A 16,735-nucleotide genomic window follows, 5' to 3' on the forward strand; every position below is an offset into this window, starting at 1 on the left:
TGGGCAATACGCCTGCCTCCTAACTGTCCTCTTAGACCAGGGCGGGAAACTTTCGTTGTGGAAGGCTGCCGATTAGAAAAGCAAAGATGAGTTGCTGGTGTGTTGGGATTTTTGATGGATTTGGGATGCGGGAGGGAGGACGGGATGCAGAAGCCCGTCCTCTAATTGCCATAGGCTGGTTTTTCTTTGAGCTTTCTGTCGATTGGCTGCCCCCGATCTCCCCCTCCTCTCTATTGCACCACAGCCCTGGCGAGGTTTAAAACTTGGAGGCGTTCTGTCTGCTGGGTCCTCGTCCAGCGGCTGCCTAAAAAGGAGTTTCTTCGGGGTGCAGGAAGAAGGGAGCATGGTCAGCCTGAGGAACTTGAGCCTGTGGGCGCTGTTGGCGCTGGTTTTGCCGGGGGACGGTCTACCTCATAGGGGACTCTTCTTTCCCTTCGGCTTGGAGCAAGGGGACGCCGAGTTGGAGCCCGGGGACGACGTGAGCTCCCCGCCCCTGGAGCTGCAGATCCCTCTGCACTTCTACGGTTCCAGTGTAAATTCGCTCTATGTAAGCGCGCTCGGGCTGCATTGAAGGGATTGAGCTGGGCTGATCGAGGCCAGGGTGGGAAAAGAAGACCGGGAGAGAGGGGGGCTTTTATGGGGTCCTTGAGTGAAGGCAGACAAGGGAGCCGGGAGGTGGCTGCTGTCAGTGCTCGGGCGAATCCGTCTGCGCCCGATCATGGATGCGAGCGAAGAGAAGGACGTGCTGTTTGGGAGGTTGCCTAATTCCCCTGGATCGAGGAGCTCTTTTTTCCTCATTCTAGATGTGGGGCAGGGGGTCGACCGTGGCTCCTCATTGATGAAGGGAAAGCCTTCTGTACATGCTCGACGGCACTGCCCTTCCTCCAGATCTACGATTAGAAATGCATAGGTCTCAAGGCTGAAAACAGATTTTGGAGGATGAGACTCAGTTTTGTCTATAGCAGGAATTCAACAATGTGCACCGCTCTTTATATTGTGTGCAGCTGGGATGGTCTGTCCTTGAACATCGATATAACAAAGAGTCATGTCATAAATAGGAGGAATCTTCTGACCCATGGCACTGAATACGAGGTTAAGATGTCTTGCAAGCTGCATCAGGTCAGAGAGTGAGGGTTGTTGGGTGGGAAGCAACGTTTTGGCAAGCAGAGTAGGTTTTTGTTGCTCCCAAACAAAATAGAAAGCAGATGGATGCTAGCCTTCCAGGACTTGCAGTCCCAACTGGAAGAGGCGTTGTGATCATGTAGTTTACTCCATGGCACCATAGGATATTTGAATACAAACTGTCAAATCTTGCACTGGTCTAAATAAATGTTGCTCCTCCTCTAGCACTAAATGAGCTAAATACTTTATTTGTCACATCTGAGTGAGTGGATGAAGTCTAAATTTATTTGCTTCCTCCAGATGTTACTTCAGGACCGGTGGGAAAAAAGATTTTGATATTTTGCTGTTCAACTTGAAATATGCCCATTATGCAATCATGGAAGTTCAAAAGATAATTTAGAGGTGTTCTATTTCTGTACAGTGTTGTCTCAGTAAACAAATCAAATGTTGTTAAGTTCGTTGGATAGTATTTATTGCTGACATGCTCCATCAGGTACATTAGCAATGAACGTAACATCATTCAGTACTATACTATGCACAAGGCAATATGAATACAATTGTAAATTGTTGATATATATATATTTAAAGTTCACCAGAAATGTAGACGAAAAGACCACTGTAGTAGATGGCTAGTCTCAAAAATACAGCTTGTGATATTCTCTAGCGTAGAGTCGTGGTTGGAGTTTCAGTCTAGGACCAAGTTCAGATACCCACTGTACCATGAAAGCTTGCAGGGTGACCTTGACCCAGAGTGAGCCATAATGCTCTATAACTGGAATCTTAAAATATTTCCTGAGCAAGCATTTACAATGATAGTCTCCAGATCTACAATTGAGGGCCTTTTAATGGGAAATGCCAAAGATTGCATCTATATGCAGGACATGAACTCTACTGGTTAATTATGACTGTTCCCCACCTCTGTACTGTGTCCCCTGTTCTAATCTTAATTGCACCCAGCTTCCTTTTTTCTGTAATGTTTTAATCATCTCCCTACATTGTGTGGTTTAAAATTTTTAATATTCCTATTTGTTTAAAAGTTTGGGTTTCTTCTCCAAAATCTGAGACTGTTCAGTAGTTTTCTTCTTTTCACAAATCCCATTAGCTAATTGAGGCAGAACTATGCATAAAATGTGCATGGCATGTTTTCTTGCATCCTGTAAATGTGCTTAGTCATCTGTGTAATTCAGAAGTATTGATTCCTAAAAATATATCATGGTTAAGCCCTGTCAGATTAAATAGAATTATACCCTAAAAGGAAATCTTGAATTTTGTCTCCAAATTCCCCTGTTGTAATTTCTTCCTCCTACTCTTCATATAAATATGTAATAATAAGCAGCTTTACTGAAGTGTGAATAATCTTGGCTTGGGCTGATATTGAAATACATATTAAAATTCATCACTCATAGTACAGTATAGTACAGTACAGAGGTAGAGGAGGGTCATAGTTAAATATTAGACTGATGTGGTATCTTGGGGTCATCCTGGATGAGTGCTGTCTCTGGAAACCCAGGTGGCAGTGATGACCAGGAGGGCCCATCAACTTCTCCAGTTGGTGCACCAGCTCTACTTTTTCCTGGACCAGGATTACCTGGCCACAGTTATCCATGCTCTGGTAACCATCAGATTGGATCAGAGGTGGGATCCAGCAGCTTCTCACAGGTTCCTGAGAGTAGGTTACTAATTATTTGTGTGTGCCGAGAGGGGGTTACTAATTAGTGATTTTGCCACATGATTTTTGCCTTAGTTACGCCCCTCCTCTCAGCAGTAGCGCGCAGAACTTGAAGCAGTCTAGCAGGAGGTGCACCGGTGTGCGTGGCAGCCTGCGCCTGCGTGCATTCGTTTCCTGCCCAACGACTGGTACAGCAGCTGCGTCCTTCCCACAGCCCCCCACAGGAATGCCCCGCCCCCAGAATGCCCGCCCACGCCCCCATCGTGCCTCGCCCAGCCCCATTGGCGCTATGCCACAGTTTGAATCCCACCACCATGGGAACCTGTTACTAAAATTTTTGGATCCCACCACTGGATTGGATTATTGTAGCACCTATACTTGGGGCTGCCTTTGAGGATGGTATAGGCTGGTGCAGTATACAGCAACTCGTCTGCTGACCGGTGCTTCACACCAGGATCTGAAAAATCTGCACTGACTTCTGATGTGCTACCAGGCTCAATTCAAAGTGCTGGTCTAACCTATGAAGCCCCATGTGGCTTCAGCCCTGGGTAACTGAGAGCGCACATATACCCATATATTCCTGCTCGGGTTCTGAGATTGGGTTCACCAGACACCTACTCTCTTGTAGTTTGGGGTTTGATGAAGAAATCTTCACCCGGGCATTTGGCTGACTCTCCCCACTGGAAGAGACCCCCTGAGGTGTCCATACACCCCTCCCTTTTTGTGGGTGGTTGGGGTAGGTTCTTGAGATTTTAGACTGTTTTAGGGTTTTTAGGATGGGATTTTGTTGTGAGATTTTGTATGGTTTTTATTGTTACTCACCCTGAGACCATGGTAAAGGACGGGAAATAAATATAAACGAATAATAGTTCTGCAATGGAAGCACATGCATTTTGGCAACCCTTAAACAAAGTTCTTTGCTGGGATTAGCAACCAATCAGTAATTTCTACCCATGGAAGTCAATGGAAAATTCTCATTATTGATGAATCTGGATAACTCCTTAAGTTGCTACATTAAAATAATGTTGGTGGTTTCCATATGGGGATCGGTTTGTGAGGTTTTCCCACTGTTGTTGAAACTGCTGATACAGCACAACAGCAATAGGGCTTCCACATGGAAGAATGCATAGTAGTTTCCCTGCAGTAGCCAGCCCCCCTCCCCTCGGTTGTGAGGGCTTTTAAAAAATGAGCAATTAAATATTGTTATATTGATATAATGTTATAAGCAATAGATATAAAAAGCAATCTGAATTCCTAGAGTTCATTTTTATGAAAAAACAAATCTCTGTCCCCTTTCATTACAGAAATATACTTTCCCCCTCATGTCTCCACAACAAAAAGGGCTAGAGGATTTCTTTTTTAAAAAAAGGGAAGTTGAGGTTCAGAGGTATTGGTGCACATATATTGACGTAACAATATTCAATTGCCAGTTAAAAAATCAAAAGTCTGTCAGTGGAAAGGGAGAAAATGGACAAAGTGGTTACATGGTCAGGAAATATGGCTGTCCTGTAGGTGGAAAATCAGAACTTGCCTGTCCAGGCTTGCAGCAAAGCAGGTGTGTGAAAGATCAGAGAAGTGCTGAGAAATGTAGGGCTAGGTGTTTTATATTTTAGGATATGCTTACACTTCCTTTGAAAAACCAGGACCACCACTTGCGGGTGGAATTAGACCTGCTGCACCTTCTGAATTTATTTATTAATTCTATTTAAAATATTTCCATGCGTTCAAGCACAGCTGTGGCCTTCAAAAGTTCTGTCCCTCCACTCCCTGTCTTTTTCTGACAGAAACCAAGGCCTAAAGCAAGTCCAGGAGTTCAAGCAGGCAGGCAAACTAGGCACAAAGGTACAAGACATGGAGCAGGGAACCTGGTATGTGGTGCTTTCCAGTGAAACACTTAGTGATGGGGCACTCAGGCAGAGCCAAGACCAAAACAGGGTTCAAGGAGATTCTGAGTTATGAGGCTAGGATCCTGCAAGGGCTCAGTCCTCCTCCAATGCGATGCCTCCATTTCGCAGAGCCTTCTGCCATATCTAGCAGTAATTCGAGCACCTCTCCTTTTACACTGTAACTGTAGCCTCTGCCTTTGTCTCCTTTGAGCAGCTGGCTCGCTACTTGGCTCTTCTGAGATTCCTGATGGCATCAGGCTGTGTCTTGGCTTGCTGGGGAGGGCTTGGATCTGACTCTGCTGTCTGCACTTCCTTGCGAGGAGCCAGCTCTGGCTCCACAGTGTCTTCAGGCTCTACATCAGTGTCCAGGGACTGCCTCATGAGACATTCACTTACATAAACAGTCAGAAAAAGGAATTTTTCCAGAGCACCCACTCAGTTCTCTTGTTGGGAGTGTATTTAGTCTGCTAGCATAAATGCATGCCTATGGCATGGAAGCACAAGAAATTTCAGATATAGTGGAAGGGTTACAGGTGGGGGGATCCCAACAGCAGCGCAAGAAAATGTGTACCTCAATCTAGTTTGGGTGCTGCAATGATCCAAATCAAATATCCTCTTCCTCACCAGATTCTTAGCTCCCTGTATGCCCATGTTTTTAAGGGTTCCCATGGAGATGCCAAGGAGATTGATCTTGCTGTCCTCCCAGAAGCTTCTGAAATTCTTCTCGAGGATTTGAAGATGAGAATAGGACTTTTAGCCTGGTTTTAAGAATTCAGAGATTTGGCCATGTTGAGAATTAGATCTGTTGATATTCAGGGTATAACAATAGAACTGCCAGTGTAATGCCATTGTAGGAACATTCACCTGTCTTATCCCAAATTCACTGCACAACCTGCCTCAAATACACTCCTAAATAATTGGGGCACTCAGACGTATGTAATATGCTTTGTATGGTGCTGACTTTGAAGTGTGTTTACAAACAAGTCCAAGATCGAAATGCTACACTGTGGCAGACTGTTGGGAATACACAACTCCTACTTTTGTTTTGTCTACAGTGCTTACCAGTGAGTTTCCACACCCAATTTAAAATGCTAATTGTGACTATCACATTTTATCCTGCCATTTCTTGAAAGAGCTCAGGTAACATACATGGGAGTCAGACAACAGCCTGTGAAGTAGATTGGAATGAGAGAATATGACTCAAAGTTATCCATTGAGCATTATGGTTGAGCAAGAACTTGAGCTGGGATTTTTAGTCCAGAACCCCAGCCCTCTCCCTAATGTCTGGATCTGCGTTTCTCACCACGACTGTTGCTTATCACCCCCCCCCCAAGTTTGAACCTCCCTCTCCCACCCAACTTTTGGATCTTCCTATTATCCCCTCACCAACTTCCGAACCTTCGACACTTACTAGTTCAGCAAGCTTTCCAAATCTCTGCACAAGGGGACATCTTTGTAACATCATGTAGCAGCCCAAGTGGAGGTGGGTGGGAAATGCAGAAAGAGGAGGCGCAGTGGCTGGTGTTAGTGTGAAGCTTTGCACCACTGCCTGGGGGTGTCCAAGCCATCTGGCCTCATCTCCTTCCCACCTTTGTCTTGCCTGGCTGGGTTGCCACCCACCAGCAGGGTGCCCCCTCACTCACCTGCATGCCTGCCTTTCTGCACAGCAGGCTAGGTGAGCAGTTCAGAGTGCAGGGCTCGGTACCCTGTGTGGAAGGCCTGCTCCTCTACCAACCCTATATCACATCTTTTGGGGCAGGCCAGTGCCATGTTTGGGCTGGCCACTTTGCCAAGGGCCGGCCCTCCCACTTGTCTGGGGGTGCTCTGCCGCTTCTACCCTTTGGCCTAGGATAAGCCACAGCTAGGCAGCAGCTGCCCCAGCTCCTGGCTGGGGGTGGGGGAGAGGGACGAGTGGGTGGCTGACTGCCCCTCCCCATGTGACCTGTGCAAGTCCGGCCCAGAGGCGTGGCTAGGAAAAATGGAGCCCAGGGCAAAATCTGAGTCCCCCCCGTATGGGAGGCCACCGCCCCCCCACAACAAAAGTATGATTTTTTGCCCCGAACATCTCAAGTCACCATTATAGAAATTTTGGTGATGCTAGCCTAAAAACTGTGCCCCCTGCAGGTCAAAAACTGAAAAAACACTAAAAAATACAAAAAACCACAAACAAACCTGAATTTTTTGCACGCCATCCCAGCTGCCTGTCTGGTGCAATGTGCACCACCCCGCCCCCTGGTAGCTATGCCTCTGCTGAATTGTGACCTGCTTCGAGCTCTGCATTGAGCTCTTCTTTGATTGGAGGAAGGAGAGAGAAATATGATTAAATTAAAAATAAATCAAGGTGGTAAATTGTAAGCGAATGGCTGAGGAGGAGACTGTGCTCCACCATAGAGGACCCCTGGTCTGATGCCATACAAGGAAGTGACACTGGGAATCAATGCTAATTAATGAACCAGCTACTAGTAACAGGCATACCAGTTTCTAAATCAAACCTGGCCAATAGAGCAATATGGCATCCGTTTTGTTTGTTTAATGGTCTCATAAAATGTTATCTTTTTAAAAAATTGATATTGGTGTAGTTAACTGTAGGATTTTTTTTAAGGCTATATGTTTGCACATGCAATTTTTGGACAATTTAGGGAAACTTTCCTTAGGAGTTATGAGTATATGCTCTATGAATTGAGAAAGGATCTGAAGTATGTGTTACTTCAATAATAAGGTCATGATGACACACTGCAGGCCCACTAAGATTCTTCTAGGATTTCTATTATAGATTTCCATGCCATTCCAGATCAGAATATTTCCTATTGCTTGCCAAAGCTTTCCACTTATTGATGAACTTCCAGTCTTTTTTTTAACAGACATCTCAGTATCACAGCTTTGGACCAACTGGGGTTGTTTAGCATTAGCTTTCACACCAGTGTATCTTTGGTTTATGTTCATTTGACATCCTTTAAGTAGGCCCCAAAACAGAACAGCTGTGTCTGTTTGAGAAGAGTTTGAATGTTTGGTGAGCTGGCCTGGGAAAGAATGTCTGGGCTGGTGATCTTATCATGGTGAGGAAATGGCAAGGATGCATTGTAAACACCAAAGATGGAAGCTGTTCCATTTTTCTCCTGACATTTAGAAGCAGTCTCAGATTATTCAGAACATAGGGTGGGGAGATCAGAGTTTATCCTTCAGTGAGGCAGTAGAATACTATTTCTCACCTAGAGCCTGAATGGACACAGACTTTCTAGCATTGCATTCCCTCTCTTTATCCTTGGAATCAGCCATTGTTTTGATGATTAGTGTGAAATCTTGACAAACGTGGATCTGTGTCTGCAAAATAATGTGCTTTCAGGGGAGAGACTTGTGGGGAGTGCTGAACCCTTCTGCTTCCTGCTTCCCACCTTTGCATTGCTCCTTCCCAGACTACTTTTTCCACTGCTTTCCTGACTTGAAAGTTGTTTGGAAGGGGGAAAGAATTGCTAGGGGGAAAGCATCTGGTGTCAGAAGGGTTAACTCGTTCGTTCCCTCACTTCTCTCTGCAAACGTCCAATATCCAAGTATTTGGCAAAATCCAGGGCTGGAAAGCTATGTTTGATAGTATGACACTCTGTTCTGCTCGTAGAGCCTAACTAGACATTATAAGTGGTATGAAACAGCTGTTCTTGTCTCTGGTTTCAAGTTACACTTAACATGACACCATCATTTTGTTTTCTCCCTCAACCAAAAATCATCAATCTACTACAGCAGCTATGTTGTCACACAACATGTTGTGTAAAACCAGATATCACAGGGAAAACAGATGGAGAGGCAAGGACTCCTGAGACTCCATGTTTCTTGCAAATGTCTAGCTAGACTTTTAGTTTTATATTACTCTGCAAGTCTGTCGAATGTGATAACTGTGTTCTCAATCCAATACAAAGCGAGATGTTATCGGTCATGCTGAATGGTGACATAATCATGGTGTGTATCCAACCACCCAAATATTTTGTGGACTGGGACTTTCTTAACTGTTCCTCCTGCTGCAATCCACTAATCACCCTCTCCCTCCGTTTTGTTCCTGGGAGTTAGTGGATCCTCTGGAACAGCCCAGGGGGCAGAGTAGAGATTTGCAGTGGAAGGGGGCATCATTAGAAATTGATGCCTCCTTTTTCCACAAACAAAAATGCCTTTCCTTCTGAGGAACTCAGTAGTTGGGATTCATTCTGCTGTGGTAAACATTATTTGAAGTTAATTATGGTTTTCCTAATATTCATGGAACTTGTGGAGACATATTTGGTAGGGTAAGGATATGCTGTGTATTTTTTATTTCAGACTGGAAACACGTATTACAAAGATGCTGTAGAGGCTTGTTTATACCATCTTGTATGCTCTTTTGACTCATGTAATCTTTACTACTTAATAGGTTCTTACTAATGGCATCATTGCTGTGACTGAACCGCCAAGGGAAGAAGATTATCTTGGTCAATTTCCTCTCAGTTTTGGAGGTATTGCACCCTTTTTTGCGGATTTGGATACCACAGGTGGACACGGCAAGGTGTATTATAGGGAAGATTCATCTCCTGATGTCCTCCAGCTTGCTGACAAGTATATTAAAAAAGGCTTCCCAGATACTACCTTTCACCCACACAGTGTTGTCATTGTTACTTGGGATTCTGTGGCTCCTTATGCAGGACCTGGAGAATATACCATTTTGCAAGCCAAGGTGAGCATTTAATAGCCTAGCAACACACAATTAGAAGGCACCGATGTAGTGATCCACTCTATTTTAATGCCCAAACTAAACAAACTTAGGGCCTGTAGGATCTTTGATAGGCTCTCCCAACGTACAGTTGAAGCTCAGAGCTGCAGAGGATCAATTTGGAATGGAACCAGTATACTGAGATATGGATAGTTTTGAATTGATTCCCCCCCCCCCCCAACACTCACACACTTTCTCCTCAGGAAGTCATTAGTCTACCAGTTGCCTTGAACATATATTGCATATGGAGGAAAGTGTTTATGTTTTGTTTTATGAGATTTTTTTTGCATGCCATAAGTAACAAATATCTGCATGGATGTAAGCTGTGTTAAAATACCTTTTAACTTTTAGTGTTGGTGAACCATGGTGGGGTGGAGTTCATTTAAGTGCAGAACTAAGGCTGTTTAAATTTCTTAAGTATTTATTTTGAAACGTTTCTATCCCAGCTTTTCCCATGGGCAGACTCATATGGCCAGGGATCCTTTTGACTTTCTATGTACTGAACAGCAGGAGACCTTTTGCTTCATAGCAAACTTCTTTTAACAGTGAAAGGACTTTCAGAAGCAGTTTATGATATGGTATATGCCCAAATTGCAACCCAAAACCCACTTATTTATCGCAGTGCCAACACGGCAATTTAACCTGAATACTGAGGTTTTAGTTTAGAAAAAACAGTTGGGTCAGAGGCGCATGTTACTCGGGAGTAAGCTTGATGAAGCAACCGTGCAACACTTCGAATGGGTGAATCACGATCCCAGGAGGGTATACTCAGAAGCAAGCCCCATTACCAGCAACCAAGCTTACTCCCAGGTAAAGGATCGTGCTCAGGCCAGCCTAGATCTGTGTGTGAGTGGGGGTGTGTGTGATTTTTCCGCTCCCCCCACATGATGAACTCTGTGCACGTGTGCCCACGGAAAGGGCTCTGAGTGCCACCTCTGGCACCCGTGCCATAGGTTCGCCACCACTGGTTTAGGGTCTGCTGTCCAAAGGGGGAAAACATCAAAAATTCTTCGGTGTCATGGGACAAGTTCAAAGTAGTGATTTGGGTGGTGACATAGGGCCTCTTCATTTTACAGTGAGACTTTTTGATATTCAATGCTCAAAAGAGCAAAGTGTGTTTCACTTCAGGCCATTGTGTTTATAAAAAATGCATGAGCAACTTCAGGTCATTGTGTTTATAAAAATGCATTAACAACTGTGTAAAACACTGCCTGTTTGAACTTGTATTTCTAATATTTAAGAATAATAATAAAGAATAATCATTATATCAGATTTTACTTAGTTTCCTGTAAATAAATGAAGGTTAAACCTTTCCCACAGAGAAACACATTCCAGGCTGTTCTAGCATCTTCTGATTCCACCTCCTATGCTGTTCTCCTTTATCCGGAAGATGGTTTGCAGTTCTATAGTACACATTCTAAAAATGATATGGAAATTATCCCTGCTATTGTTGGCTTTAGTCAGCCCTCTACGAATTACTTCATATGGGTAAAAGCTGGATCATACAATATAGTTGCTAATGAGGAAGAAGTCATTGGGAATCTTCACAGGTATGCATTTTTTTAAGTGGCTGCGTCATCTTTTATGTAAGTGCTTTTGTTAAAATTATTAATAATATTCTAACTATACATAAAGATGTAAAATATTTTTAGATATTTTCTAAATATTTCCGTAACATAATAATGTATGAAACAATATTATTATTTTAGTCTGGGAAAAGTACTCTATGGTATCATCTGCCCAATTATTTGTTACTAGCAGTAAAGTCCATTTTGAAATGAAATAAAATGGGCCCTAGATGTGGGGGAGAGGGTGTGCAGAATAGAACTCCCCCCGCCTTGTTTACCAAGCCTTGCACAGCTTGGGAAACAGGGAAGGGGACCCAATCCACCATGCGGGGTTCAGCTAACTCAGGTCTGCTTGGAGGATTGGGCTGTTTCTCTCCCGACCCTTGTTTCCTAAGTCCTACAGAAACAGGAAAGGGAGGTGTAGGGCCTGATCCTCCATGTGTCCAACATGGAGGATCAGGCCCGCTTCTCCCCCCACCTTGCTCTCTGTGGCCCCCAGGTCTTCGGAAGGAAGGTTAGAATGTGAGGGATCCACTTTGCACCCATTGGCTGTGGGTATGTTGTCAGACATTCCAAACCCTTAGCAAGTTATGTATAGGGATTGCTTATCACTGATGATACACCATCATGATCTCAAGAAGCTAGAAAGGTTAGGCAGGCAGGCAGGCAGATAGAACAGAATTAAAATAAGAGAGAACATGATTGGGAAACAATGTAATGGAAGAGTGTGTCCTGCTAGCCTAAAAACTGCACCCCCTGGCAGCTGACAAAGTAAAAACCCTAAAATATTTTTAAAAATACACCTCACTCTTGTATAAGTTGAAGGGGGCTTTTTCAGCACAAAAAATGTGCTGAAAAATTTGACTTTTATGCAAGTGTATATGGTAGGACACACTCTTCCATTAGATTGTTTCCCAATCATGTTCTCTCTTATTTTAATTCTGTTCTATCAAATTTTCCCCAGATTCTCCCTTTAAATCACCCTCCCCCCCTTCTGGGTGGATTTAAAGGGAGAATCAGGGCTTACAGAGCTAGTTTACTGTTTTTCTTTGAAAGAAATATTCAAAAACATTTAACCTACTGATGCCTCAATTAATGTAATTTTATTGGTATCTATTTTTATTTTTTGAAATTTACCAGTAGCTGCTGCATTTCCTACCCTCGTCTTATACGTGTCAATAAGTTTTCCCAGTTTTTGTGGTAAAATTAGGTGCCTCGACGTATATGCGGGTCGACTTATACACGAGTATATACAGTATTTGTTTATGTATAGATCCAATTAATAGGTGGCTGTGCTTCAAATCAGCACTGTGTGGGTATCTTTCTACATGAAAAGCTGTTTACATGAACACACATTGGTCTGAGCACTGAGCCAGAATATGTACTTTTACCTGTAATTATAGGAATGAAAATGTTACAATTAATGACATGATTGTTTAAAATGTATGCTTAAGAGAATTTATTGTTTTCTAGGAGCAGTAATATGGGAAAACAAGGAGTCTGGGCATTTGAGATTGGCAGTTCAGAAAATATCAAGTTACCAAAAATTTCTCAAACTCCTGTTGGTGCAGAATATAATGACTACGATCAATTCCAAGAAGTAACTACAGATCCTTCCATATTACACCCAGATTCTATCGAGCAAGAATCATCTATTACCAGAAGAGGAGATCAACTGTATGTTAGTTACAATTTGCCTCATATAGAAGGAGAAGATGGGTTGCAGTCTCCATATCATTTTTTAACAGAGCATCCTCCAATTAATCGTCCACTCCCAACAGGGAAAAACCCCACTCTCCAGTTTCCAGGCCAACAGTTTCCTCAGCCACACCCTCAGGTTATCGATGTGGAAGAAGTTGATGAAACTGGAATTGGTAAATATGGTTATTTGTGATGGATAAGGTCATTCAGGAACACAGAATAAGTAATATAAATCTAGTAAGGTGTTTCAATCTTAATACTTTTATGCACACATTATCAGTTTCTAAAAAAAGACTTTCCTAAGCATCTGTGTAAATTACTTGTCTGTGTTCACCTCACAGTGTAGTTAGCATGTTGGACTAGGATCCCTTGGTTCAAATTCCATCTCAGCCATTTATTTACTTCACTTCATTCATACCCCATGTTTCTTCCCAATGGGGACCCAAAATGGCTAACATTGTTCTCTCCCCTTCTCCATTTTATCCTCAGAACAACTCTGTGAGGTAGGCATGACTGTCTTAAGGCTCTCTCTCTTTTCTCACCCCCTCACACCTTCACAGGACTTTTGTGAGGCTAAAATGGAGGAGGGAAAGCAGGGTTTAAATAAATATGGAACTGCTGCTTCCCAGGGGCATATTGACCAAGGGATATGGAAACCTCCATGACCCTGGGCACATGCCTTTTAGTCATGTGGGGGGGTGCCGGACACCCCCATGTGATGAAACAGCATGTGCCCACCCGCCGCAGCTCTCAGCCCCCCTCCCAGCCTCCCTGCAGCAGCTTGGCTTCTGCCCTCCCCAGAGCCTGGGGAGAGCAGGACCCAGCCGGCCTCCCTGCCCCTGAGCCCTGCCCCCCAGCCTCCATGCTTTTAAAAGAACATTTCTGGAGCCCGATTCCTATTCTCCCCAGGCTCTGGGGAGGGCAGAAGCCGGGCTGCAAGGAGGTCGGGGGTGGGCAGGAGGTGGGATCCAGCAGGTTCTCACAGGTTCCCGAGAGTAGGTTACTAATTATTTGTGTGTGCCGAGAGGGGGTTACTAATTGGTGATTTTGCCACGTGATTTTTGCCTTAGTTACGCCCCTCCTCTCAGCAGTAGCGCGCAGAACTTGAAGCAGTCTAGCAGGAGGTTCACCGGCGTGCGTGGCAACCTGCGCCTGCGTGCATTCATTTCCTGCCCAAGGACCGGCGCAGCGGCTGTGTCCTTGCCACAGCCCCTCCCAGGAATGCCCCGCCCCCGGAATGCCCAGCCATGCCCCCGTCATGCCCCGCCCAGCCCCATTGGTGCTACGCCAGTTTGAGTCCCACCACCATGGGAACCTGTTACTAAAATTTTTGGATCCCACCACTGGGGGCAGGCCACACCCTTGAGCTACCGGGCACGGGGGGACACCTGGGGAAGGAGTTGTCTCCGGGTGCCATTCCCCCTCCCATATGCCTTTGCTGCTTCCACAAAATTCATGCATGTTTTCTGTACTTTGTAATGTTACACATATTTTTAAAATAAAAATAACTCAGCTTTTAAAGTGTTGCAATAAAAATGCCTTTAGCTGTGTATGCAGTGTAAGATCTACTAGAAGAATATTACAGTATTAAAGGAATTTTTACAGATGGGAGAAAAGGGGCAACTCAAGGAGGAATAGATTTCTTTTTCTTTGTTATTTATCTTCCCTCTCTACACCCACTCCCTCTTCCTCACTCCATGGAGCCAGCTTGTGTGATAACCACGGTAACAAATTTGTTTGAGCAAGGGGACTTTGGTGGGGCAGTTGCTACTTTAGTTCTGTCCAGCAAGCACCATCTTTACCAAGAATCTGCTGGGGCAGTAAATGTCTCTGGAGAACTTCATAGAATCAAATGAGTGAAGTGATCCATCTTTTTCTCGTTTGAGTAGGGTGATGGCAGCAGTGATTGACTAGCACCCATCATGGTTTGAGAACCAAATTGTATGTGACCTCCTTACCACCAAATGATTGTACTGAAACCATTAGGCTGAAATGGGAGGGTCTAAATGGGTAATATTATTCTCAGAGTACAAGTATGCCCTCTGAGGCAAGTTCTATCCCCCTATACATATGCCAGTCCTTTCAGTCCCTATCACAATTTGAAAAATCCTGTTGGGTTGAATCAGAGGTGTAGGGGAAATGGTGCCTGGGGAAACACCTGCCCAAGTGCCTCCTCACCTCCCCCACCCTGCACCCCCCCCGTGCCCCACTCACTTCAGCCACTTTGGTCATCACTGGTCTCGTTGTCTGGCCAGTGGTGGGAACAGCAATGTCCCTCTGCTGCCCACCTCCTGACCTCCACTGGCAGGGTCCAGCAGCGGGAGGCAGTTGGCAGTTGCAGTGCCTCAGGAGCAGTGAAGTTTTGGCACAGCAGGAGAATGGTGCCGGCCGGCCAGCGGAGCCATGCACAAGGAGGAAAGGCAAGCGCACCAGCCTTCAGCTATCTCCCACATCTCTCTCATGAACAGACTGGAAGAGGCTGACTCCTGCTGCCTGGCTTGGCTCCCTCTGCCACCTCTGCGCCCTCGTCCTGCGCGCCCAAGCACTTGTGGAAGCAGGTGGATGGTCCCCAGTGGGGCTTGGCCAGACGGCAGGATTCAGCCTCTTCCGGCCTGTCCATGAGGGAGATGCAGAAGACAGCTAGAGGCCTGGCACGCTGCCTTCTCTCCTCGTGCATGGCTCTGCCCACCCACTGGTCTCCATTATGCTCCTGTTGTACCTGGCCCACTTCGCCTCGATTTTCCAGCCCCCATGGCTTATGCTTGGGGTATGTGACCCCCCATGTCCCCATAGGCGCTACACCTCTGGGTGGAATTTGGTTTCTTGAGGCCAGTTTCCTGCCTCCTTCATTGATGTAGCTAGTGAGGCTTGGAATACTGAATGAAGTTTCCTTCTCTCTCAAAATATGCTCCCTATTGCTGGAAATTTGTTCATTCCCTTCCTATATTACCTAATGTGGTTTGTATGCTTCCTGTCCAAGCATAGTTTGTTCTGTCTATGTCAAGGTTCAAAATATATGTGGAAATACTTACAGTTATTCAAGTAACTTAGCAAACTCAGCCAACATACACAAAAAAAGTCAAAATGACTGATTGTTATTTAAAGGCAACAAAGCAAAATTATCTTCCAGGATTTCTGTGTGCCACTAAGAAAACATAAATTTCCTGTGTGCCACTAAGAAAACATAAATCATGTCCAGTTTGCTTGGACATTCTTTCCTTTGCCCAGATAGATCTGATATTTTAGGTCATTTCTGTTTTACTAAGGTTTTTTTTTAGAAATGACAACCGAAACAGTTGGGATCCTAGAATGGCATTTTGAGTTTCTTGTTGCCCATTTTTCAGTATAGTTAGAATCATTTCATCATAGGAGATCAAGTAGTGAAATAAGTTAATTATGTAATAGAGGCCACATGTTACTTCCAAAGTCTGATCTGAGCATTGCCACAAGAGAAGTGGATATTGGGCTTTATCCTTATTGGTCCAAGTAATGCCTGAATTACTACTAATATCAATATCCAGAGTTAAAGGAGAACTGGTGTAGGTAACCATGTCTTTGAAAGAAACATTTCCAAATGTCCAGTCAACTATTCTGAAAATCCATGATACACCCAGGGCTTCTAAAAGGATGTGACTACTGAATGTTTGCAGACGCGCATCTTCCCTTTGCAAATGTTCAGTGAAGATGCTTGGTAGATGATTTTGCAAACAGTACTTTTTATAACATGTGAAGTGTTCTTCCACTCTGAATTTACCACAGAATTCCCTAGCATCCTCTCCCAATTAAATGGTCTTGCTAGAAATCCAGTTGACCAGGCTATACAATTAGATTTAGATTAGATTACAGTTTAGATTTGGTTGGTCTCAGGGGTGTAACGAGACAGCCCTGGGCAAACTGTAGCCCTGGGCAAAACCTGAGTTGGATGCCCCCCCCCCCCATGGGCGGCCACTCCACCACGACCAATTTTTTTTGCACCAGGACATTGGTGCCTGCAGGGGGTGCATTTTTGGATGTATCGGCATATCATCAGGAGACTGTCCTTATGCTACTCCCCAGGTTT

At 44.6% G+C, this 16,735-nt stretch overlaps 1 protein-coding gene across 1 annotated transcript in view; it reads left to right on the forward strand.

Moving 5' to 3' along the window:
• The first annotated feature begins 255 nt into the window (after positions 1–255).
• Positions 256–16,735, forward strand: part of NID1 (nidogen 1) — an 83,993-nt gene continuing 67,513 nt past the window's right edge. Inside the window, exons 1-4 of the mRNA XM_048485758.1 lie at positions 256–547; positions 9,071–9,370; positions 10,727–10,956; positions 12,448–12,848. Of these exons, the coding sequence (XP_048341715.1) occupies positions 344–547; positions 9,071–9,370; positions 10,727–10,956; positions 12,448–12,848 (1,135 nt within the window). The 5' untranslated portion in view covers positions 256–343. The remainder of the gene's footprint in view (positions 548–9,070; positions 9,371–10,726; positions 10,957–12,447; positions 12,849–16,735) is intronic.

The sequence above is a fragment of the Sphaerodactylus townsendi genome, linkage group LG01 (genome assembly GCF_021028975.2).
Source record: "Sphaerodactylus townsendi isolate TG3544 linkage group LG01, MPM_Stown_v2.3, whole genome shotgun sequence".
Classification (NCBI taxonomy): Eukaryota; Metazoa; Chordata; class Lepidosauria; order Squamata; family Sphaerodactylidae; genus Sphaerodactylus; species Sphaerodactylus townsendi.